This window comes from Haliotis rufescens, unplaced genomic scaffold (genome assembly GCF_023055435.1).
Source record: "Haliotis rufescens isolate VD_foot unplaced genomic scaffold, xgHalRufe1.0.p SCAF_9, whole genome shotgun sequence".
Taxonomy (NCBI): Eukaryota; Metazoa; Mollusca; class Gastropoda; order Lepetellida; family Haliotidae; genus Haliotis; species Haliotis rufescens.
The window spans coordinates 21,937,773-21,963,943 of record NW_025964383.1 but is presented as its reverse complement, the minus strand read 5'-3'; the positions used below and the strand labels follow the sequence as shown (position 1 = coordinate 21,963,943).

The window sequence follows — 26,171 nt, the reverse complement described above, 5'->3', positions numbered from 1 at the left end:
CCCTCCGAATTTGCAGTATGCTGCAGTGTGTGTTTATCCAACCTGCTTCATCAAGGTTGCCTGCCATCAAGTGGTTAACATGCCTCTGACAATGAGTCACTTCCTACATGGTGAAATGTTATACCCTGAGAAGGCTCATAGCTCACGGTGGCACCTAGGGGAACCATTCCATCAGATAAACCTCACAAACCTCTGAGTAAGCATCTTTTGTTTATTGAGTGCATGACAGGGGCAAGCTATAGCGAAAAGGGTACATATTGGTTACATGTAACCTGGTGAGATGTTATATATATATATTGGCCAGGGTACGGTATTGGTGAATCGTGATATAAAGTGGCCAGGGTACAGTATTAGTGAATCGTGATATATAATGTCCAGGGTACGGTATTGGTGAGGAATGAGATATAATAGTGAAGATGGAATACCACACAACGTTATCATTCATAGGAGAAGTGTAGCAGGTAGCACACTATGGGACGGGGCCATGATATGGAAAACAGTACATACTGTGATGGCCATCACGAAGAATATATAAATATTAATGTGTCTTTATTATAAAATATGTAAGTTATGACAGCTTGTAAAAATTAGAAATATTTCCTAAATATTTCCCTGTTGTATTTTTGATGGTTATATGACAGTGCACGAATTATATCATAATTATCCTGTAAACTGTAATTAGTTTTGCAGGTATATATCAGTATACTTTTGCCAACCTCGTTTTCACGTAATTCAATGTTTTGAATCCCGTTTTGGTAAGAAATCTATCAGAGGATCATAGCATGCTTTTATAGAGCTTCATCGCACACCGTTATCTCGTAAAAATAATCATATGTCCATGCCATCATGTTACGCATATTGTTTAGGATGTGCCAGTACCTCATAAGCATCGATGTCAACAACGTGCCTGTCAAAACGATCTTGTTTACTTGTTTCAAGAGTTTTGCATTGACCGTAACTTTTGAAGAATTCATCGTTCTAAGCACACAGTTACGCAAATTAACCATCAGATACAGTTTAATCATACCTTTGTTCTTCAACAAACAGATCACAATCACTTGGCAGCTTGATATTTATCCATATTTGTGTGAATTTGTGATCAGGGCTGAGCTACGTGTTTCGCCGACGCCCGCCATTTTAACTTTGTGACAGCTAGCCTAGGTCGCGATGAAGTTACTGAATTTGGCTAATGCTTAGCATTTGCATTATAAAGTTTATTTAATCTAATGAACTATGTCCAGAGGAACCCAGAATCGTATTTGATGATATGTCAAGACGTGTATTAAAGTTACTGTTAATTCTGACATCAGGAACTATGTAATCTTCGCTGATGTATTCATGCGCAGTATTTAGCGTCACTATTTATGAACATGTTTCTCATAAATATGACATCCAGTGCTTCTGTCAAAGCATACCAGTGGCCAATTTGTGTTATTAAACGTCCTATGCATCAGATAAATTCCAATTGCCTCCTGACATTTGTAATCTTCCTCTTTGAATTGTCCATTGTAATTCCCAGTCGATGTTGCTTGTTGTTATTACGTCCTCTCGGCAGGCAGCAAGGACGTAGCTTCGACGTAGCAGGACGTAATTGTTTATCTTGTGATATTGGAAGGCAATTAGTGAATCAATTAGACAGAATTCATTGATTGGTATAAATACTCATTTTTATACCAAATTACCTCCTGAGATGGTTTGCCTTCCTCTTTATTTCAGTGATTTTACATTGTGAAAGTAGATCCCTCAAAGGAATAAGGACGTAAAGAGACGTAATTTCTCGTAATTTGATTGGTCAATAACAGACATGTGACCATTTTCTCACACCTATAAATACGATGAGATCCATTCTGGGTCATTCTGACTTTGGCAGTCTAAAGGTCAGTTTCAATCAAAGGGCAGATAATTCAGCCCAAAAGTTCCCCTTGTCCTTATGTAATCATTTCTATAAATAGACTGCATTTTTGAACACAGACACAAATTGCTATCTGAGTAACTGTAAAGTCATCCATATATATATATTAATAGCAGTAAACTACCATTATAGTTACAGGCAATAATTATTTTGCCCTGACACTGGTCCTTACAAATAAACCTTAAAGCTCAGAGGGATCTACTTATTTGGAAGCATTGTGTTGTCCATATAAGGCATTGTTATACCCACATGAATAAAAACTAATTATTCATTGGAAAGAAGTGTTTTGACTCTCAGTTACATCCAGACTTCGAGGTTTATCAGAAGTTCGGGTCCGGGCCGCTACACATACCTTGGTTCCATTGCAGCCGGGATATCCCTGGGGTCCTACCGGTCCCTCCATACCAGACTGACCCTGAAATAACAACATGATCTCAACACTCTAGTCATGGAAATCCTTCTACCATCTAGTAATGTTATGATTCTGCTGAAAATGGAAATTTTCAGATTTTATCGGTTTCTGGCGTGCCCAAGGGACACAACTCTGAACAGCGAATCGAAGCACCTTAGATGACTAAAAGATTAGAAGTTTTTAGAAGTTAACACAAAACTATTGAAAATGATGAGTAAAGTTCTGGCTTGTAGACAGAAATGTGATGACACTTTCTTTTCCACTTTATCAAAAACATTGTATTGAATATTAAGTACAGATACAAACCGTAAGGAATTGTCTACTGTATTGTGTTGAATTTTAGTTATTGTATCTTGAAATGAAAAACAATCTTAAAAACATGAAATTATTCATTTTCAATGTAGCATGACCAGATATCGTCCCTCGTAATGAGATCACCTGGTCACCAGATAAGATTCCTATCATGTGATAGTGTACAGACACGCACTAGAGCACTGGCACTTCTCTGGCGCACAGCTGACGTGTGTTAGGAGCTGCACATATTGTGATGCAGTCCTGTTAATGCATTTGGAAACTTAGTTACCTTGAGCATACTGAAAATATGTGAGAAAGAAAATCAAGACATATTTTCTTGGGGCTTATGGAATCCACATGAAGCAGCTTAATGTTTATGAAATATGTTTCTAAACTGTTATGGTAAACCTGCAGCACTCCATGAAAATTGTATCCAGCAAATAAACAAGCACCTGCTTTCAGTACTTACTGGGATACTAGAGACACACTGTGACAACTTACAAGGATACAAGAGACATTGTCACAACTTACCAGGATACAAGAGACATTGTCACAACTTACCAGGATACAAGAGACATTGTAACAACTTACCAGGATACAAGAGACATTGTCACAACTTACCAGGATACCAGAGACATTGTCACAACTTACCAGGATACAAGAGACATTGTCACAACTTACCAGGATACAAGAGACAATGTGACAACTTACCAGGATAGCGAGATGATGTGATAATTTTCCAGGATAGAGAGACAATGTGACGACTTACCAGGATAGCGAGATGATGTGACAATTTTCCAGGATAGAGAGACAATGTGACGACTTACCAGGATAGCAAGATGATGTGACAATTTTCCAGGATAGAGAGACAATGTGACGACTTACCAGGATAGCGAGATGATGTGACAATTTTCCAGGATAGAGAGACAATGTGACAATTTACCAGGATAGCGAGATGATGTGACACTTTTCCAGGATAGAGAGACAATGTGACGACTTACCAGGATAGCGAGATGATGTGACAATTTTCCAGGATAGAGATTAGAGAGACAATGTGACGACTTACCAGGATAGCGAGATGATGTGACAATTTTCCAGGATAGAGAGACAATGTGACGACTTACCAGGATAGCGAGATGATGTGACAATTTTCCAGGATAGAGAGACAATGTGACGACTTACCAAGATAGCGAGATGATGTGACACTTTTCCAGGATAGAGAGACAATGTGACAACTTACCAGGATAGCGAGATGATGTGACAATTTTCCAGGATAGAGAGACAATGTGATGACTTACCACGATAGCGAGATGATGTGACAATTTTCCAGGATAGAGAGACAATGTGACGACTTACCAGGATAGCAAGATGATGTGACAATTTTCCAGGATAGAGAGACAATGTGACGACTTACCAGGACAGCGACATGATGTGACATTTTTCCAGGATAGAGAAACAATGTGACAACTTACCACGATAGCGAGATGATGACAATTTTCCAGGATAGAGAGACAATGTGACAACTTACCGGGATAGAGAGACAATGTGACAACTTACCGGGATACCTGGTATTCCAGTGAAACCGGGCAGACCTGAAGTTCCCTGCAAAGAAACATCAAATGTTATGCTATGTTTGTAAATAATACAATAAGGTTCAAATTATGCATAACATTCTACTCTTCAACATTACAACATCCTTGGGGTTTCATCAAAGAGGTAAATGTCTACGACATTATATAACTGGAACGCTGATGAAAACAATATCCTGGAATTAAATGGATTTTATGCTGCTTGTAGAAACCGGAATCACACATTATGCCAATGTCAAGAAGTGAACCAGGATCTTTGGAATGCTGCCATTTATTTGACCTAATGTGTTGCCTTTTGTGATTGTAAACCTTAAACTGTGGGTTTCAATATAATTTGTTAATTACTCATTAAACTTGGGGTCATTTACTGATTTCACAATTTAGTTCTGTACAAACCGATTTCAGGGTTAGCCTTTGCGTTTCAATTTGGAAATATTTTGGAACACTTGGTTAACTCTAGAATATTTATCCTGTATAATGTTACTGACATATTACCCCTACACTGTATATGTCTTTCATACATAATTACAATTTTGATTTATTTCATATTTAGCATGTTTAAATCATCATGCACATCAGCCTGTAGGGTGTGGCCTTTGTACAATCAATTACTTTCTACTGGAAGCACTTAAAGAACTGTGTACAAAGGATTAGATGCCTCTTTGTGTGTGTATTAATAGTATAGACATATCCTACATCAACTGAAATCACCATATAGTTGCCAAATAGTAAATAGAGAGTGTGTGTGTGTGTGTGTGTGCGTGCGTGCGTGTGTGTTTTTGTTTGTTTGTTTGCATGTGTGTGGTGTGTGTTTGCGTGTGTGTTTGTGGTGTGTGTGTGTTTGCGTGTGTGCGTGTGTGTGCGTGCGTGTTTTTGTTTGTTTGTTTGGGTGTGTGTGGTGTGTGTTTGCGTGTGTGTTTGTGGTGTGTGTGTGTGTGTGTGTGTGTGTGTGTGTGCGTGCGTGTTTTTGTTTGATTGTTTGGGTGTGTGTGGTGTGTGTTTGCGTGTGTGTTTGTGGTGTGTGTGTGTTTGTGGTGTGTGTGTGTTTGTGTGTGTGTGTGTGTGCATGCGTGTTTTTGTTTGTTTGTTTGGGTGTGTGTGGTGTGTGTTTGCGTGTGTGTTTGTGGTGTGTGTGTGTTTGTGGTGTGTGTGTGTTTGCGTGTGTGCGTGTGTGTGCGTGCGAGCCTATGTAAGCATTACGGAACAGATGCAATCTTTTAAACGACAGACATACATTCCTCTAACACAAAACAACATGTAAAAACATCAGTATCCTTAATGTCCCTTCCGGAATACATGTACCAGTCATCCACCTCCTAATCAGCTGGAATTTTGAATTTTGCTGATGCAGACTATTAAATTACAAGTACCGGTATTTGAGTTCTTGAGAAATGAGACAGCCCATCCCTGTCTGATGCCATGACAGTGCGTTCCCACCCCCAGCACTACGAGGTTCACCTCCCACTCGTTACCCTCACCCTCACTCCCACATTGCCACAGTCAAGGACAGTGACATCAAACTCTACATCCCCGCCTTGGATTTATCATGAAGTCGCCTTGTGTCTAGCGGTACCTCATGCATGTCCCTTCTGTCAGACTTGAAGACTGAATTTATTTCAAAACACCAACCCTTTTGCATTTTAGGATACTGTGACCTTGAGTAGCATTTTTTTCTAACATAGAAATCAAATTTGCCTGAGAACCAATTGTTTCCTTTTGTTGTTAACCTAACATTCAATACACTTAGAAACTATCAATATATTTGACGTAATTTCATAAGAAAAAGAATAATAAAGAGGCACCATGACTCAAAAATGCATGCGTCATTCAGCAATTGAGCAATTTGAATGCATTAATGGACTGACAGCATGTGTTTGTCACATGCCGCAGTGCCTCACTGGGCGGGTTCTCTCGTGGCCTACTGGGGGAGTAGGAGGGGGGAAGGCTGTCTACAGTCTGCCTACACACAACATGGGACTGTCTTCAGACAGTCGGCCTTCACACTACACAGGGGGCTGTCTTAAGACAGTCAGCCTTCAAACTACACAGGGGGCTGTCTACAGACAGTCTGCCTACACACAACATGGGACTGTCATCAGACAGTCAGCCTTCACACTACACAGGGGACTGTCTACAGACAGTAAGCCTTCACACTACACAGGGGGCTGTCTACAGACAGTCAGCCTACACACAACATGGGACTGTCTTCAGACAGTCAGCCTTCACACTACAAAGGGGGCTGTCTACAGACAGTCTGCCTACACACAACATGGGACTGTCTTCAGACAGTCAGCCTTCACACTACAAAGGGGGCTGTTTTCAGACAGTCAGCCTTCACACTACACAGGGGACTGTCTACAGACAGTCAGCCTTCAGACTACACTGGGGGCTGTCTTCAGACAGTCAGCCTACACACAACATGGGACTGTCTTCAGACAGTCAGCCTTCACACTACACAGGGGACTGTCTACAGACAGTCAGCCTACACACAACACAGGGGACTGTCTTCAGACAGTCAGCCTTCACACTACACAGGGGACTGTCTTCAGACAGTCAGCCTTCACACTACACAGGGGACTGTCTTCAGACAGTCAGCCTTCACACTACAAAGGGGGCTGTCTTCAGACAGTCAGCCTTCACACTACACAGGGGAATGTCTTCAGACAGTCAGCCTTCACACTACACAGGGGGCTGTCTTCAGACAGTCAGCCTTCACACTACACAGGGGACTGTCTTCAGACAGTCAGCCTTCACACTACACAGGGGGCTGTCTTCAGACAGTCAGCCTTCACACTACACAGGGGACTGTCTACAGACAGTCAGCCTTCACACTACACAGGGGACTGTCTACAGACAGTCAGCCTTCACACTACACAGGGGACTGTCTACAGACAGTCAGCCTTCACACTACACAGGGGACTGTCTACAGACAGTCAGCCTACACACAACACAGGGGACTGTCTTCAGACAGTCAGCCTTCACACTACACAGGGGACTGTCTTCAGACAGTCAGCCTTCACACTACACAGGGGACTGTCTTCAGACAGTCAGCCTTCACACTACACAGGGGGCTGTCTACAGACAGTCAGCCTTCACACTACACAGGGGACTGTCTACAGACAGTCAGCCTTCACACTACACAGGGGGCTGTCTTCAGACAGTCAGCCTTCACACTACACAGGGGACTGTCTTCAGACAGTCAGCCTTCACACTACACAGGGGGCTGTCTACAGACAGTCAGCCTTCACACTACACAGGGGAATGTCTACAGACAGTCAGCCTTCACAACACACAGGGGGCTGTCTACAGACAGTCAGCCTTCACACTACACAGGGGACTGTCTTCAGACAGTCAGCCTTCACACTACACAGGGGGCTGTCTTCAGACAGTCAGCCTTCACACTACACAGGGGACTGTCTTCAGACAGTCAGCCTTCACACTACACTGGGGAATGTTTACAGACAGCCTTCACAACACACAGGGGGCTGTCTACAGACAGTCAGCCTTCACACTACACTGGGGAATGTCTACAGACAGTCAGCCTTCACACTACACAGGGGAATGTCTACAGACAGTCAGCCTTCACAACACACAGGGGGCTGTCTACAGACAGTCAGCCTTCACACTACACAGGGGACTGTCTTCAGACAGTCAGCCTTCACACTACACAGGGGGCTGTCTTCAGACAGTCAGCCTTCACACTACACAGGGGACTGTCTTCAGACAGTCAGCCTTCACACTACACTGGGGAATGTTTACAGACAGCCTTCACAACACACAGGGGGCTGTCTACAGACAGTCAGCCTTCACACTACACTGGGGAATGTCTACAGACAGTCAGCCACCACAACACACAGGGGGCTGTCTACAGACAGTCAGCCTTCACACTACACAGGGGACTGTCTACAGACAGTCAGCCTTCACACTACACAGGGGGCTGTCTTCAGACAGTCAGCCTTCGTACCACACAGGGGACTGTCTACAGACAGTCAGCCTTCACACTACACAGGGGGCTGTCTTCAGACAGTCAGCCTTCGCACCACACAGGGGACTGTCTACAGACAGTCAGCCTTCACACTACACAGAGGGCTGTCTACAGACAGTCAGCCTACACACAACACAGGGGACTGTCTTCAGACAGTCAGCCTTCACACTACACAGGGGACTGTCTTCAGACAGTCAGCCTTCACACTACACAGAGGGCTGTCTACAGACAGTCAGACTTCACACTACACAGGGGGCTGTCTACAGACAGTCAGCCTTCACACTACACAGGGGACTGTCTACAGACAGTCAGACTTCACACTACACAGGGGACTGTCTTCAGACAGTCAGCCTTCACACTACACAGAGGGCTGTCTACAGACAGTCAGCCTTCACACTACACAGAGGGCTGTCTACAGACAGTCAGACTTCACACTACACAGGGGGCTGTCTACAGACAGTCAGCCTTCACACTACACAGGGGACTGTCTTCAGACAGTCAGCCTTCACACTACACAGGGGACTGTCTTCAGACAGTCAGCCTTCACACTACACAGAGGGCTGTCTACAGACAGTCAGCCTACACACTACACAGGGGGGCTGTCTAGAGACAGTCAGCCTACACATGTCAGCCGGATGGACTGCTCATCATCTCACAAGCTCAGAAAACAAATATATAGCAGACCCTGCCAATTCCATCCCAATCAGCCAGCTGGCCCCACCCCTGTGACCATGTAACCCAAGTAATGATCACATCACACACATATTAACAATTCCTTACCCCTTAAACATCAGCCACATGAACAAACACAGTGCTGGAAGTCTGATATTGTACGACTTACATTTTGATAAAGTTTCGGTAACCAATATTAAATCAGATTATTGTTTCTATTCAGAAGAGGATAGACTTGCACATTGTTTTATAAAACCAAATGAATCAGAAGAATTATCATCAAAGGGAAAGAAGTTCATAGAAAATAATATTTGACCTATTCACACCTTTCTGTTACATGAACACTTTCAACTCCCATGGTCATTTAACACTGTCCTATCCATAGGGGAGGTGAGGTGAAATGGGGTTTAACGTCGCGTCCAAGATTATTGCACTTATACAGCGACGTGCATGTACGTGTGTGTGTTTGTGTGGCTGCTTGTACTAGTTCGGACTAATGCCGATTTATAGTGCTAGCTCACTGAGATACCATGTCACAGTTTAATATGAATACCCCACTCAGACACAGTATACTGACTCCGAGCCAACCAGTCCTTGTTTTAGCCCCTTAATGCCGAGCGCCAGACAGGGTAACAACAAGTACCATCTTTTAACCTCTTTAGGTATGATGCGGTTGGAGATCGAACCCCGGACCTTCCGCTCTCCGGGCGGACTCCTATCCATAGAGATACAGTTCTGATTACAGTGTGTATCAGTACCAGTACCAGATGCAAAACTATACATATTCCACTGTGCTGGGTGCTGCTCTAATCTATTTCAAATATGCATAAAAATTAAGAATGGAGGCAAATAATATCCCATGGACACAAAAATGCATTGATGTTGGAATTGATTGAAACTAATGATATTGAAGCATGTATGTAAGATTTATCTGTATTTCTGTTCTGAAATTCCATGTTTTCTTCACTTCAATCACCTTCCATTCAAACAAAGAAATCCCAACCTTAATAAGCATAAGGCATCACACATACTTAGTTGTTCATTTGCTGTTGCTACAGCGGTCACACTGGGACGCCCATTTTAAAGCCATGGATTGGCACATTTTATTGCTGAGAGTCCCCGGGACCAATACTCAGATGGACTTGTACAGGTGTATGAACTGGTTGAGGCCGAGCAGGTGTGAACAAGAGGACGTTTTCTAAATAATTTTATTTGGCTCACCTGACTTATTTTCCTATATTGTCTACTAATGTACACCACAGATAAAATTGTAAATATTTATGAAATAAAAACATAAACATTTCAACTTATTTTTAAGTATGTCTCAAGAGTTCACAGGGGAAGTTTGTTCAAGGCTTTTTGACTGGTCTCTTTTCTTAAAGCTCATGTAAATGTGGAATTTGTGTATAGAATATTAATGTTGAAATCCCCTGAACCATAACAATAGATTTTGCACCAAGTGAAGCCAATACATTCCTGATTCTACACCATGGGTTTCATATAGTATTCCTCATTAGGCCATAGTCAATGGATTACAGGATTTTCATCCCTGCTCATCTCACTTCGTAACACCCCACCCAAAAATAACATGCCTCCTCCTCACATTCAGAAAAGAATGGAATTAAAATCTAATGATTACTTTAATGTAACATGGAGTGAGTGAGTGAGTGAGTGAGTGAGTGAGTATGGTTTTATGCTGCTTTTAGCAATATTCCAGCAATATCACGGTGGGGGACACCAGAAATGTGCTTCACAAATTGTACCCATGTTGGGAATCGAACCCGGGTCTTCGGCGTGACGAGCGAACGCTTTAACCACCAGGCTACCCGACCGCCCCTAATGTAACATGGAAGCAAATCTGTCCAAAAAAGCTGCCAGCCATGAGATGATCTATTAGTGAAGTGTTTGTTTGTTTGTTTGTTGTTTAATGCAGCACTCAGCAATATTCCAGCTATATGAAGGCCGTCTGTAAATAATTGAGTCTGGAACAGACAAACCTGTGATTGACATCATGAGCATCGACCTATGTAACTGGGATATGATGACATGCATCAACCAAGCGAGCCTGACCCGATCCCGTTAGTCGCCTCTTACGACAAGCATAGTCACCTATTGGTGAAGTGAGAAAGGATCGCCAAAAAGTTACCCAGCTGAAAAGTGACTGGCTCCATTTCCACCACTGCTCATGCTCTGTTCATGAAACATGTTTACACTTGTAGCAGCCATAATATTTCCGAGTCCTGTGATGGGATTCGAACCATGGACCTTCTAATCTGAGGTCACACACCTTTTCCAGATGACTAATGGGCAAGCTGACAATGCAAGGGTGTCATCTGTGGGATGACTCCATGCCCTGCTACACACCCATCACTTCTGGTACTTACTCTGAATCCCTTAGGTCCTCGTGCGCCAACCTCACCCAGGTCACCTTTCATCCCAAATTGGCCAAGGGGGCCCTCTGGTCCAGGAAAGCCAGGCAGGCCAGGGGGACCCTGGAGACCCGGCAGTCCTCTCCCTCCCTGTAACACACAAACCAGCATGAACTGTTTCATTCACAGAACACATAGAAAATACACATTTACTGGTGGTTTGACCTCAATCACACCTTTCTAAGTACTAAATGTATTTTCTATTTATGCATCTTACAATATAAAATGGATATTTCACTCTAGTTAAATAACACTAACAAATAAAATTAGAGTTTAATATTTTTTCCTGATGCTGATTTTAATAAATACAGATATTCCAGAGAGGATTATCAAAACTTATATAATGGTCACTATTTATTCCCTATTGTGTAAATGTTATTTAACACATCTTTTTAACAAAAATTAACATCTAAATCATGTAGATACCCAGTACCTAGCCAAATTAATGACATTTCTTCATTTCACAAGTGTTAACTGCTAAAGCTGATGTCAGAAGGCCAAACAATCATAAAAGACCCAGAAAATGTCAACGACCAGCAAAGTTTATTTGTTAACAAGTCCTAATTAAACAAAGTGTTGCATCACTGTTATAGCCATTTAAACACTAGCTGCAAGTGAGAATGATTAAGTGTGATGTAACACCAGTCTGTGGTTTCCCTAATAAGAAGTCAGGGGACAGACAAACAGCTTCACACACCAATGTAAACAGTGCTCACACAACACACTACAACAGCAGAGCTATAACAGCGGACCTCTACTTCTCTTTAACCTGTAATGTTGAGCTGGGATGTAGTGACACTGTTTCCTGTTATATCACAGCTAGGTGATAAGTCATAACAATACATACAGAATTGCAAACATTCACAATAATCCTCTTAAAGTGTTATACAAAGTTAAACATAACACAATGAAGTACTTGTATGAATCTATGTAAGGAAAATGTTTGTACACATAACTGCTAAGTGATAACAGATAGTAACGCCTACTGAAATGTAACATACAGAACACTGTTTGTGAAATGTAATACAAAGTTCAACACAAACTAAACATGATAACTGAAGTGATTGATTCTTTGTCAACTAACTGTCACAACTTGTATCACATAATGCATAATTTTGCAAATAGGCTTGGTAGGAAGTATTACTTACGTTTTCTCCTTTCTGGCCCTCACAGATACACACAGACGATGTGCATCCTTTACAAGCCTGGAAAACAAAAAGAAGATATTAATGTTAATGAAAGAGTATGCTTTTACGCCTCTTTTACCAATATCCCAGCACTATCATGACAGGGAACACAACTAATGTTCTGCACACATTGTTTGTTTGTTGTTTAATGCTGCACTCAGCAATATTCCAGCTATATGACGGCGGTCTGTAAATAATTGACATCATGAGCATTGATCCACGTAACTGGGATACGATGACATGCATCAACCAAGTCCACGAGCCTGAAAACCTGATCTGGGTAGTCGCTCTTATGACAAGCATAGTGAACCCGTGTGGGGAATCAAACCTGGGTCTTTGGCATGAGGTACAAACAATTTACCAACTAGGCTACCCAAATGCCCTAATGAAAACAAAAACATGTTATTCTGCACAGTACAAGTCCCAACCTAAACAATTCTATTGGACTCTAAAACGAATGACTAATGCCTGGTAGTTCCTTAAATCAAAGAAAATTAATGACAGTCTCATTAAACTCAAGTAAAAACATATCTTTTTGGAAAGGGCGTAATGATTCATCAAATGCACTGATCAAATACTTGTTTGATTAGGATAGATGTTGACATAGGGGACTTCAATACAGATTAATGATAATATTTTGTATGATGTATTATCCTAGAGCAGTCTTCAAAATTAAGCCTGCAAGTCAATAGGTCCTTGTCATAAGACTCATAGCCCTTTTGTTGAATATTGATTGATGGAGTACCTAGATTCAAATTTCAAGGACCGGCCCTCTTAACACTGAACACTGTGCAGGGATCAACTATTTCACAAAACGCAACTGGAAAGTTTAAAATTTGAGTTTTATGAATGTTACCAATCCATCTTTTAATTTACCAGACTTGGATTGGCAAGCATCAGTTATAAATCATGAGTATATGAGTTGTGTATGGTGTTTGAAAATGGTATCTTTGAACTGTTAGATCTATATAGGTTATCTAGGTTTGCAGAGACTCTAAATTCCAAACTTACCAGCAAGACAATAATGTTTTTTGGAATTTGTTCTTTTAGAAATTGTTGAAAATCAATAATTACTCTTTTGACTACACACAAGTCTGCAAACCCATGGTTCTTGATGTACACTAAAATCTTTGTAATCCTGTTTAAATTTGGATAATCAAAATTTATACTCTCTGTCAGTCCAACAATCAGACTTAACATATAATATTCAGATGAAAATCTACTAAAAAGTATATCAGTCTAATAGACTATATAAATAGTTTGTCGACATGTTTTGGTGTATCAATTTAATTCATTATTTTTTCAAGCATGCCATCTTCAAAACAAATAGTGTCACTTTGTTCTCTAAAATTCCAGGCAAAGATAGAAGAAAACCTACTTCATTTTCTCACCTAATAAAGAATATAGAGGGTAATAGCATAAAACTTATCATTCATGCTTTGGTTATCCTCACATTATGTGTAAGGCATATCTATAGGGAGGGGTGTGGGACTTAAAGAGTGTGTGTGGAGAATCAAAGTTATTCCTATGCACGCAACATAAGGATTTTTTTATGCTTGCTACATGTGTGTGTGTGTTACTGCTTGCTACAAGCTGTGAGTTTGTGCATCTCATGTGTTACTGCTTGCTACAAGCTGTGTGTGTGTGTTACTGCTTACTACAAGCTGTGTGTGTTACTGCTCGCTACAAGATGTGTGTGTTACTGCTCGCTACAAGATGTGTGTGTGTTACTGCTCGCTACAAGATGTGTGTGTTTTACTGCTTGCTACAAGATGTGTGTGTGTTACTGCTTGCTACAAGCTGTGTGTGTATTACTGCTTGCTACAAGCTGTGTGTGTGTGTTACTGTTTGCTACAAGATGTGTGTGTGTTACTGCTTGCTACAAGCTGTGTGTGTTACTGCTCGCTACCAGATATGAGTTTGTGCATCTCGTGTGTTACTGCTTGCTACAAGCTGTGTGTGTTACTGCTCGCTACCAGATATGAGTTTGTGCATCTCGTGTGTTACTGCTTGCTACAAGCTGTGAGTGTGTTACTGCTTGCTACAAGCTGTGTGTGTGTTACTGCCTGCTATAAGCTGTGTGTGTGTTACTGCTTGCTACAAGCTGTGTGTGTGTTACTGCTTGCTACAAGCTGTGAGTGTGTTACTGCTTGCTACAAGATGTGTGTGTGTTACTGCTGGCTACAAGCTGTGAGTGTGTTACTGCTTGCTACAAGCTGTAAGTGTGTTACTGCTTGCTACAAGCTGTGTGTGTGTTACTGCTTGCTACAAGCTGTGTGTGTGTTACTGCCTGCTACAAGCTGTGTGTGTGTTACTGCTTGCTACAAGCTGTGAGTGTGTTACTGCCTGCTACAAGCTGTGAGTGTGTTACTGCTTGCTACAAGATGTGTGTGTGTGTAACTGCTTGCTACAAGATGTGTGTGTGTTACTGCTTGCTACAAGCTGTGTGTGTGTTCCTGCTACAAGCTGTGAGTGTGTTACTGCCTGCTACAAGCTGTGAGTGTGTTACTGCCTGCTACAAGCTGTGAGTGTGTTACTGCTTGCTACAAGATGTGCGTGTGTGTTACTGCTTGCTACAAGATGTGTGTGTGTTACTGCTTGCTACAAGCTGTGTGTGTGTTACTGCTTGCTACAAGCTGTGAGTGTGTTACTGCTTGCTACAAGATGTGTGTGTGTTACTGCTTGCTACAAGATGTGCGTGTGTTTTACTGCTTGCTACAAGATGTGTGTGTGTTACTGCTTGCTACAAGCTGTGTGTGTGTTACTGCTTGCTACAAGCTGTGAGTGTGTTACTGCTTGCTACAAGATGTGTGTGTGTTACTGCTTGCTACAAGATGTGTGTGTGTGTGTGTTACTGCTTGCTTCAAGAAGTGTGTGTTACTGCTTGCTACAAACTGTGTGTGTTACTGCTTGCTACAAGCTGTGTGTGTGTTACTGCTTGCTACAAGCTGTGTGTGTGTTACTGCTTGCTTCAAGACGTGTGTTACTGCTTGCTACAAGATATGTGTGTGTTACTGCTTGCTTCAAGACGTGTGTTACTGCTTGCTACAAGATGTGTGTGTGTTACTGCTTGCTTCAAGAAGTGTGTGTTACTGCTTGCTAAATGCTGTGTGTGTGTTACTGCTTGCTACAAGATGTGTGTGTGTTACTGCTTGCTACAAGCTGTGTGTGTGTGTTACTGCTTGCTACAAGATGTGTGTGTGTGTGTGTTACTGCTTGCTTCAAGCTGTGTGTGTGTTACTGCTTGCTACAAGCTGTGTGTGTGTTACTGCTTGCTACAAGATGTGTGTGTGTATGTGTTACTGCTTGCTTCAAGACATGTGTGTGTGTGTTACTGCTTGCTACAAGATGTGTGTGTGTATGTGTTACTGCTTGCTTCAAGACGTGTGTGTGTTACTGCTTGCTTCAAGCTGTGTGTGTGTTACTGCTTGCTACAAGATGTGTGTGTGTATGTGTTACTGCTTGCTTCAAGACGTGTGTGTGTGTGTGTGTGTTACTGCTTGCTACAAGATGTGTGTGTGTATGTGTTACTGCTTGCTACAAGATGTGTGTGTGTATGTGTTACTGCTTGCTACAAGCTGTGTGTGTGTTACTGCTTGATTCAAGACGTGTGTGTGTTACTGCTTGCTACAAGCTGTGTGTGTGTGTGTTACTGCTTGCTACAAGCTGTGTGTGTGTTACTGCTTGCGTCAAGCTGTGTGTGCATCCCTTGTGTAACATTACCCCACCCAGGTGACACATGTGACCCCAGGTGGGGTCCAGTCCAGCCTACACACTGCTGACTGGGGCTGTGTGGTTTTCATTAGCACAGGGTCGGGTTTCAGGCAGGGATGTTATCATATTTCCTTATCTTGACCAAAACTATTTCAGCACTGAGGCCATGTGCTGACTAAAACAATGTGCTTCATCATCAGATTGAAAGTTGCCCAGTGGGTGGGTGGGGGTGGCACTGAGGACAGTTTTAACACCTAATAACATGGAAATAATGTTTTTTATATGTTCATGCTGAAAAAATCTGCATTTTAAAATAGCAATATTTTTGTTACACTGTATAGATCAAAAGTTTATATTCCATGTATTATAACAATTTGCTTCCTTTATAACTGGTAAGGATTATGCTTTGTACCTGACCACTGTGGGGTGTTTAAGTACAATATATTTTCTTGTTCTATTTGTGAATGTGAAATAGACATAATTATCATCATTACTAATTTGAGCAAGGTTAAACTGCTGAGTTTGACTTCAGTCACATAGACTGATATTTTGCGAAAAACATATTGGAGTAATTTGCACTCTTAATTTAATTTTTTGTAATTGGTAAAACATATATGGGTAAATTACAATAATATTATTTTGATGTTTTTACAAAATGTATCAATAATCATAGCAGAATAATACTGTTAGTTAATAGAAGATTGGATGGTTTGTGCAACGACAGCACTCTGTATCAGATATGGTATCTATTCAATGGCCATGGGTCAATACAGAAAGTAGGTGAAGGGTCATTTGTGTAGAACATTCTGGAACTATACAGCTGGGCTCTGTGAGGAAACTAGCACACACACAAAGCCAATGCATAACTATCACAATTACACCATAGTGTTTCGTTTTTTCACACATGCCTTACAAAATCACACATTAGTCACAGAATTTAAAGTTAGCACTTATTATCATTTCATCATGGATCTGTATAAGTAGAAAAAAATGGGAAATGTGTGTTGGCTCAAATACACCACTTTTCTTGATTTTAATTTAACAAATACACCACTTTTCTTGATTTTAATTTAACAAATACACCACTTTTCCTAAGTTTGATCTAACCCACTTAAACAGTCTGGGGTGCATAAAGTTTTGATGTCATCCTATAATCAGCTGTTAATAGGGATAAGGAAAACCGTGACGTTGTGCTTGGAACGCTAGGACATCACATTGCACACAATGTCAAATATATCACATTTAACAGATCTAATTGAACAAACATGTATGAACAACTGCGCAGCAAGCACAAAAGTCATGAATCTATTGTGGAATCTGTGAGGGTCCCATGGAGACCGCCAGCAAATAAATCGTTTTTGAGTGTGGACGCTTAGACCCAGATAAGGCCTGTGACCTACATCAAGCTCAGCGTAACAGCGCAAAGCGAAATAATGACTGCTCCCTGTACCATGGCACCGCGAGACAGCACCAAGCACATGTACATGGAACTGTTACTGAATGTTATTTGGTTTCATCAACCACTTGACTGATAATTTGACAGATTTATTTTGAATATCTTTGCTCAAGACATACCTCAATAAAATAATGATGTTAACTTAAGAAACTTTATCGAAAATGTGTATTGTAGTTTGTAAAGGTAAACTGTATAGGTGTCTATATCTAACTTCAGACTAACATCCTATTCATACTAAAGAACAATTCTGCATCACTAAAACTTACACCCCTAACAAAATCATATCTACAAGACAATAGTTATCCAAACATGTCCCTAGCAACGACGTGTTTACAGAGGTATTAGACATTGACCGATTATAAGAATTACGGCACGCTGTAAGATTAAGGATGCTATCGGTTGATCATAGTTCAGATGTTCACTGAAGTCAACATAAGCACCATACTTATTTCGGATTACGAAATAAATTGCTATTATAAAAGTTTCTCACTAAAACTTATATTGAAGTCGGAAATAGCCTGTCTAGAATGACACAATACCGTCCTACTGAAAACATTAATTTGATCAACTTGCGCATGACCATTTCTTCACTAGACATGACCATAAGATGGTTTACATGAATAGAAATATCAAATCTGCGAGTGCTGCAGTGTGTCAATAGATATATGTACAAAGGAAATACTCACGGCTCCAGAAGCAGTATCCAAATAATCCAAGAAGAGAATCACTCCTAGAACTAACGGCAAGTGCCGCTTCAGAAATTCCTTGGGTCTCATGTTGTTAAAAGTTAAATCACACTTTGCTTGTGTAGAATAATACTATGATAAAGCCTACTGGCCAAAGGAAAGCCAGCAAGCCCCTCAAACTCGCTGTTCCACACTATCCCTCACTCCGAGACGGGCTAGTTTCTTCAGTTTTCCACCATCTTGTCTCGAGTTGAGGGAATATGCACCAAACTGCAGACGACAAAATAGGGGCACTATTTTCTCAAGTTTCAGAACGGCACCAAATTTGAACTATTTTGTCTAGGAAATTCCCCACTTTACCCAGTCATATCTCAATACATGATTAAACTAGAAAATTTGTCGGTATTGTGGTGCAAGAATTTCCAACAAGACGGACTAACTTCTCTTAGCGGAAGCAGAGTTCCTCCTTTTCCGCGCAAGCCGCCCTGAACTTGTGCCTGTGGGCGGATGCTGCAAGGGGGGTTGACCTGTCAATCACTCCGTGTTTGTCGTGGGGCAACAGTCCGCTATACGAAATATCCCACGAGAACTTGGGAGAATTCACAGCAAGGCGTGCAAAGAATTGAATCTAATGTGTGGAATAATTTCCTAAATTCGAATAATTGAATCACGTTATAAGCGAAAACCCCGTACTCTGTTAAAAAAGAAGAAATGTGGAATAAAAACCTGCTCTGAGTAATTCTTTCGTGAACATTGGTTATTTGATCTGCATATGAATTGAATACAACAGTTACCTTTCCTGTAACACCCTTCTCTAATGCAAGCGTCACGTTACAATGTATAAACAAAGGTCTGTTGTTCATTCAAATTGCCATTGAGTAACATTTCCGATTGAAATAGCGACACATGAGTAATGCGACAAATTCTCAACATATGCTCAGACGGCGTGGGAGGGGGTGTGGTTAAGCCACTTAAGCTCCGCCCATTCCCCCAAATGTATGCACATCCGCGGAGAAGCACATCGTCTTCCAAGATATTCTTGTGGAAGAACTGGGTGCAGACGACTGAATGTTAGAGAAAAGATTCTAGCGTCTGTTTAAGTGAGGGATTTGATTCTTTGCTGAGTTTAATCTCAGCTAGAAGGACGGCTGGAGCCTTACTTGCTGGCCGTTCGGACATTTTAATTCCCTGTACATGATTTTGTGTTGCTCAGGTGCCAGTCCCTTGGCTGGCACTGCCAACCTCTTTCACACCAGTAGAGTACCGAGTTCGTCCCGTAGAAATAAGGCCATGTCTACATGGTAAGTTGCGAAGCGTTGCTTTGTCTTTGTGGTTTCATATTTTTGTCTGTTAATGTTCGTTATAATTACTTTCCGTGGCTGGTGCCATTTACCATGTTCTGAAATTCTTCATGCTTCTTTTTTTCCAGGCTGCTTCTCTTCATCTCTGTCATCGCTTTAGGGACCCTTTCTCAAGGCGTTAGCGCAGTGAGTACAACATAGTATATACATGTTATATTAACCAACGTGCATGTTCATAACAACCCACAATATCGACGATTTTTACCAATATTTAATATCGTACGGCGTCTATGGAATAACAGACTGTGGAATTCGTTGATGAAGAAATTTCCAATCTCTTTCATTACGTTATGTTTTACACGAATATCTGTTCAGTTACGTCTATAGATATGTGATCTATCTACTCCACGCGACGTCTAGATGCATCTAAACATAAAAAGTAAAAGTAGTATCTGCACAAATATGAACATAAGTTGAACTCTTCAATACGGCGGGTAAAATGACCAAGGGAGCATTCATTATTTTATTCTGCAAGTAGTCACGCCGCCGAGGCCGGCAGTCTTATCTGTTGGCGTATCAACAGTTGGGATGTGGGGTTTAGGGTATGTAAGTCTTTTCATTGTGTTGTTTATTGTTTATTGTTTCATGGCTAGCTGGTCACATCATTTTTATAGATAACATGGAGACTGTGCACTTAACCATAACTTTTTGATACTCTCTTCAAACAATGTGAACTGAAGCAAGGAAACTGTTGGTTATTCTTTTGAATACAATCAAAACTGATGACTTAATCTGACAATTGGAAACTGATAATTAGTGTTTGTCACTTTGTTGTGTGAACAAACTTGTCTTTCACAAATGTAATGTTGAAAGTAATTTAGTTTCATGCATGTATGGTTCAATATATTTCATAAATGAAATCTGGTTTGGTAAACAAGCAAAACAAACAAAACATTGCTCGGTTTCAGATTTCAGTTTGTAAATTCATATAGAAATGTTAATATTAAATGTAAATGTTCAATTATACATAAAATTCATATGTGAGCTGGACCTAGTGGTGTCCATGCCAAAGGAATGCAGTCACAAATTCAAAATTTTATCCAGAATCAACACATATTATAATGACAATTATACTTTCACTGTCATGATTTAAACTGAGAGTGAAGGTGTCTCAAAATGAACATGTTTATGTCAGGCAATCTCAAGCCCTTATTAATGCAAAAACAACCACTTTTTTCATCCATATTTCATGATTTAATATTAACTGATGAGCATGTATGAACGACATTATTCAAAATATGGTTACTTTTTTCATTCAGTGACCAATTTGCAGCTAAATCTTGTCTTGGAGGACTTTATTTAAGATAAGATTCAAAATTTAGATCATTTCAATCATTGAGGAGCAATGAGGACAGCAGGAGTTGTCTCCCCCTGGTTCCTCCAGTCCTTGGCATTTCCCCATATTGCTGATTTCCTTCAGACAGAGGGGGTGGCGAGATGTGGGGGAGGGGGAAGATGTCTGCCTCAGGGGAAATTCCACAGTAGAGGAAGGGAAATGTAACATGTAAGGGAATAGTTCAGTTGATAGGTCAGTATTATTTGTCAGATATACAACAGAACAGAATATACACTAAGGAAAAGCATGGGCATGCATTGGTACAACATGAAAATTTATGATTTACTTTGACATTTATTGCAATCTGTATTGTAACCTAGGATGCATAGATAACAGCATAATGCAGAAATCAAACAGATGCATGTTTTGACCCTGTTTCGTCCTTGTTTTAAATTTATCTTCATAAGATATGTGTACATCTGGCTTAAGATGATTAATTTAATTGTCTAATTTCATACAATCCCCGAGTTACAATCAATACATTAATTGCATGTATTTTTCGAAATGTTTTGAACTATGGGGGATTTCAATTCAAGACAACAGTGGATCAAAGTGTATAAATGTTCAAGAAATGACCCACAATGAGACAGGCATTAATTATGTACTCACTGTGAGCTCTTCACCAGCTGGTCTTGCGTAACGAGTCTGATGACAACACACAGGTTATATCAGCAGGTTGTTTGGTGGGCCTAAGCCTCAGTAAAGACCCTTGTTTCACATTTGTTGACCGATTAAAAGGTAATCAGGACACACAAACAAGACTGACAAGTTGTTTGCACATGTGGTGACTGGGATTTCCCCAATTAAAGGGCAAGTTCACACGGAAATGAACCTAATTTTCTTGTACTTTTTCCACAATAAAAGTGTTAACCTAGAAGTGTCATAGACAAAAATATAAAAATATCACAATTAATTAACATATGTTTTGCATTAAAACGATTTATATTTTTCACATTTACCAAGTGTTCTATTTCCATAACAAAAACACCATGGCTTATGCCCCTTGCAATATGACGTCATTGGTGCCAATTGATAAACATTATGACGTCATCATGCTTTGTTAGAGCCGCTTCACGTGGTGTAGGTATAGGTGTGTGATTCTAGCGTCTCAGATGCCAGCCAGCATAGTGTAATGCTGAGTCACCACTGCGCCGGAGTGTGTCGTAGGCCATGTTGTTTTACCGAAAACTGGTACTTGATATCTTTTGCGTTCAGAATAGACAGGGACCCAGTTGAATTGGCACCAATTACGTCATAATCTAAGGGGGATAACTCAGGCCTGTTTAGCTCGAAAAACGAAGGCCTCATAACGGCATATCATTTTCACACAATTGTGAGCTTCCTACTTTCACTGTGAAAAAAATGAGTGTATATTTTCAAACACAGATACTAACTAATTCTAAAATTGCGTTTTGTTTAGAAAAAGAAAGAAAGTGATTTTTGCGTGTACACTTCCCCTTTAAGGGCTACATTTTCCTCTTGATATTCCTGCCTCACAACTTACATTAGGGAAACATCCGACTTGTCTTTAAATACACACGCTATGTGTTGGAATCATTTGATATTTGATTAAATATTTCTTATAGGTAAGGGTTTGATATTTTGGTTTCTTATCTGATACTATTGGCAGGTACTGAGTTAGCATAGACACTTTGCATGTGTGAAAGGAGATTGATTGCATGAAATATGTTGTTTTGTGTTTGTTATATAGATAATACAAAATACTGTCACTTAATCATTACGTGTAATCATGAGTTATAATTAAAGTAAAAAGTGTAACCCTTTTAGGCATTTATTTTTGAAGGCAATGAACATAAGTACATTTGAAATTGTTTCACTGACACATTTTTTTTAACATGTTTCAAGGCACCATTCTGTAAGCATGATTTTGGGAGCAATGCTTTACCGCACGCTATAACCGAGTTAGCGCTATATTGAAGAGTGCAATAGCGAGGGAACACTGTATTGGAATTGTAATGCAATAGAATGGTTTTGAAGGGGCAACAGCTCTTTATTGAAACTGTTATCCAGAGCGATCATGGTAACAGTGTCCAGACATAAAATAAGTTCAAGATGATATTTTCTTGTAACGGTTCATTGTCGTTGTCCTCAATATGAACATTTACCAAAGACACAATCTTCTAGTCAAACACCTCCCTGAACAACAGTCTCAAAGTTACTAGAACCCTCCCCAGCTTCCCAAGTTGTTGAAATGATGGAACAGTATGGTGCATAAATTCTTGACCAAGATTCATCCACAGTGAACTGACACAGTGTTGGAAGGTGAATGTTTCACACCAGGACTTGGCAGGGTGCCTGTCAGTGTCCATCTTGATCTCATCACCTTCAGGTGAACATAGGGATGAGCTCACATGATACCATCACATGCGAGCTTCCCAAAACTATCTACTGGCGGCCATCTTGGTTCCCCATAACTGGAACTCCCCCAGTATGCCACATTGACTGAGAACTTTCCCTGACTAGATGAACATTACAGCTGGTGTTGATGGGTCCTGCAGGCTGGCCGGCCAGCTCAGGCCTTGGCAGAACCGCATCAGGATAAATATCTTCATCTTGTTGATGTGCAGATGAAAGAAAGAAAAGACTTGGTAAAAGATAAATTGGACAGCGGGATAACATTTCATTTGAATCTCTCTGTTTTACTTTTGCCAGTGTTACATAAGGTGTTTTGGAGGATGGTGTTGGAGATCATTTCATATGAGCCATCCAGTACATCTAACCCATACCTAATGCAAGATGACTTTTTCAATTAAAGTATGTGAAAGAAGAATATTTCTTAAATATCATAATTATGATGTGTTATAATATACTTGTTTAGCTCACTTGCCACAAATACCTATCTTTATCTTTTTATCAGTCAATAGGATATAATCTTGATTTTATCATCATTCATACGATCATTTCTTGATTTTATCATCATTCATAGGATAATTTCTTGATTGTATCATCATTCAATAGGATATTATCTATTTTATCATCATTTGAAGGGTGTTTTTATACATCATTCCCAAATTTGAAAAGGTTCTTCGGGGCAATCCATGTCCTATAAAATGAACTGATCTGAAACCCTGTGTATTGACTTAAGATATAGAAGGTTCACATACAGAAAACAAATCTAAAGGTTTATAGTCTAATGAATAGAGAAATTACAGATTGTGAACAGTCTCTGCACTGAAGAACAACATAATGGTGGCCGTGATACACCAACTCTGTTCACATTATATTTATGAATTCTTACCAAATTTATCACTTGTGTATTGATGAATGTACAGTGCCCTATCCAAGAATATTTCCTATATTGTCATCTGTTCATGTGGCTCCCAGAGGAAGTGATGCATGACATGTGAATTCTCCATGTAGTGTAGTGTAGGGATAGGTCTCCTGTTTAGTGGGCGGTGCCATTGGGAACCTCTTGTAGCACTGTGGACACAGTGGAAAATGTTCATTACTCAAAAAATAATGTGTGGGGTGTTTTGAATAGTAAATTCTTGACAGATTTTGTGCAGATATAGATGCGCAATATAATATGTGATATTTATTACATGCTTTTCAAAGCAACATTTCGCAAAAAAGTATTTTGCTCATGTCTTGCAATCATGTCAAACATGTAATCCTTGTTAGTCTTGAAAGGTCTGATGGCAGTTCATTATTTTATTTCTATATCAAAATACTTTTTTTTCACCATTTATGACAATGGAATTCATGAGATAATGAAGTGAGAAAGGCTCTTCACACCCTCCAGTATTGCTGTCTGTAGTGCAAGATATAGATTCATCAGCAATGACATGAATTTCTTCATTCTGTTTGAGAAATAATGGTAGAGGTATTCAGAGTTGGTCTGAGACTAGTAAAAATCCAGAGGGACTGATTCATTTCTAACAAAATCTAGATATTTTGTATGAAACACTATCCAAAAGGATCGCTTGACCAGTTGGACATGACCAATGATGTCTACCCCTTGTATAGTTTTTCAAAGGCGCCATGGTCTCTCAAGGTTCAGTTGAGTTAATTAGCATCTTCTAAAGGTTACCATCTACCTTTGGCAATTTCAGCCGAGATGTGTATCAAGTTTTATGGCATGTTAATTAAGTTAAGTCAGACATAAAATGCATTGATGGGTCTGCTGACCAGCCCATGTCCAGGCAGCAGGTCTGGCAGGATGTGTTGGAGGCAGGGGTTCAGGGGCCCAGGAAGCACCCCTGGGGGTCACACCAGGTGGTCAAGGGGCCAGACTCCTGTGGGGGGGATGTTTACAACCACTTACAGCCACCACCGAGCAGGAAACTGTTCTGTTACAGCCTCTTATGTCGGATCCTGTAATGATCAAACAGAGCTACTTGTAGACTTGGGTGTTAATTCAATTGCCCGTTCATTATCTGCCATTAGCCACACTGTGACATCTGTGCTTCTAATGCATGTCTTTTGGTGGCAAAGGTGTTCTTCATTTCACGGAGACTTGTGTCTCTTATAGGGAACTGGCGCATGTCTGTATGACTTACAATGTTAAGTCAGGCACATTTCCCTGTGTCAGATGCTAATTGATACAATCACCACATGTTAGTTAACATGTGGTTCAGCACAAGATGACAGTGACCAGCTGTTATTACCACAACAATCTCTGTCTTTGGGTGATTCTCCCTTTGGTGGGTGAAATGGTGTTTAATGTCTTGTTCAAGATCATTGCACTTATAAAGAATGCAGGGCCCCGTTCCACAAAGTGATCTTAGCGCTAAGTCGATCGTAACTCCCATTCTTTAACACTGACTTACTACAGTCGTAGCGCTAAGATCGCTTTGTGGAATGGGGCCCAGGTGCAGAGCTCCAGATAAGCTGCGTATCTGCGTAAAATACGCATCAGAAATGCAGAAATACGCAGTAAAATAAAATCCAAGCGTATCAAATACGCAACAAACATTACTGATACCCTACAAAATAAAACTTGTACGTATCATCAAAATATTGTGAAGTAACCCGGCGTATTCGATTAGCGAATCTGCAACTTATTTTGAAATTATAAACAGGCATTCCGTCAACTTTGCCAAACTCATGATCATGATCATTTGCCATCATACTTTCTTGTGGAAGTATCGCGGTATTTTTGAGTCCTATAAAGCTCT

General features: G+C 40.4%; 2 protein-coding genes across 2 annotated transcripts in view; one reads left to right on the top strand and one right to left on the bottom strand.

Moving 5' to 3' along the window:
* LOC124120618 (collagen alpha-1(IV) chain) overlaps window positions 1-18,743 on the bottom strand; it is a 69,054-nt gene extending 50,311 nt beyond the window's left edge. Inside the window, exons 1-5 of the mRNA XM_046483510.2 lie at window positions 18,337-18,743; window positions 12,442-12,498; window positions 11,249-11,383; window positions 4,176-4,220; window positions 2,265-2,327 (exon numbers count right to left, since the gene is read on the bottom strand). Coding sequence (XP_046339466.1) covers window positions 2,265-2,327; window positions 4,176-4,220; window positions 11,249-11,383; window positions 12,442-12,498; window positions 18,337-18,426 — 390 coding nt within the window. The 5' untranslated portion in view covers window positions 18,427-18,743. The remainder of the gene's footprint in view (window positions 1-2,264; window positions 2,328-4,175; window positions 4,221-11,248; window positions 11,384-12,441; window positions 12,499-18,336) is intronic.
* A 611-nt stretch (window positions 18,744-19,354) lies between these two features.
* The window catches only part of LOC124120619 (collagen alpha-2(IV) chain-like), an 83,445-nt gene continuing 76,628 nt past the window's right edge, over window positions 19,355-26,171 (top strand). The window contains exons 1-2 of the mRNA XM_048390704.1: window positions 19,355-19,637; window positions 19,766-19,823. Coding sequence (XP_048246661.1) covers window positions 19,531-19,637; window positions 19,766-19,823 — 165 coding nt within the window. The 5' untranslated portion in view covers window positions 19,355-19,530. The remainder of the gene's footprint in view (window positions 19,638-19,765; window positions 19,824-26,171) is intronic.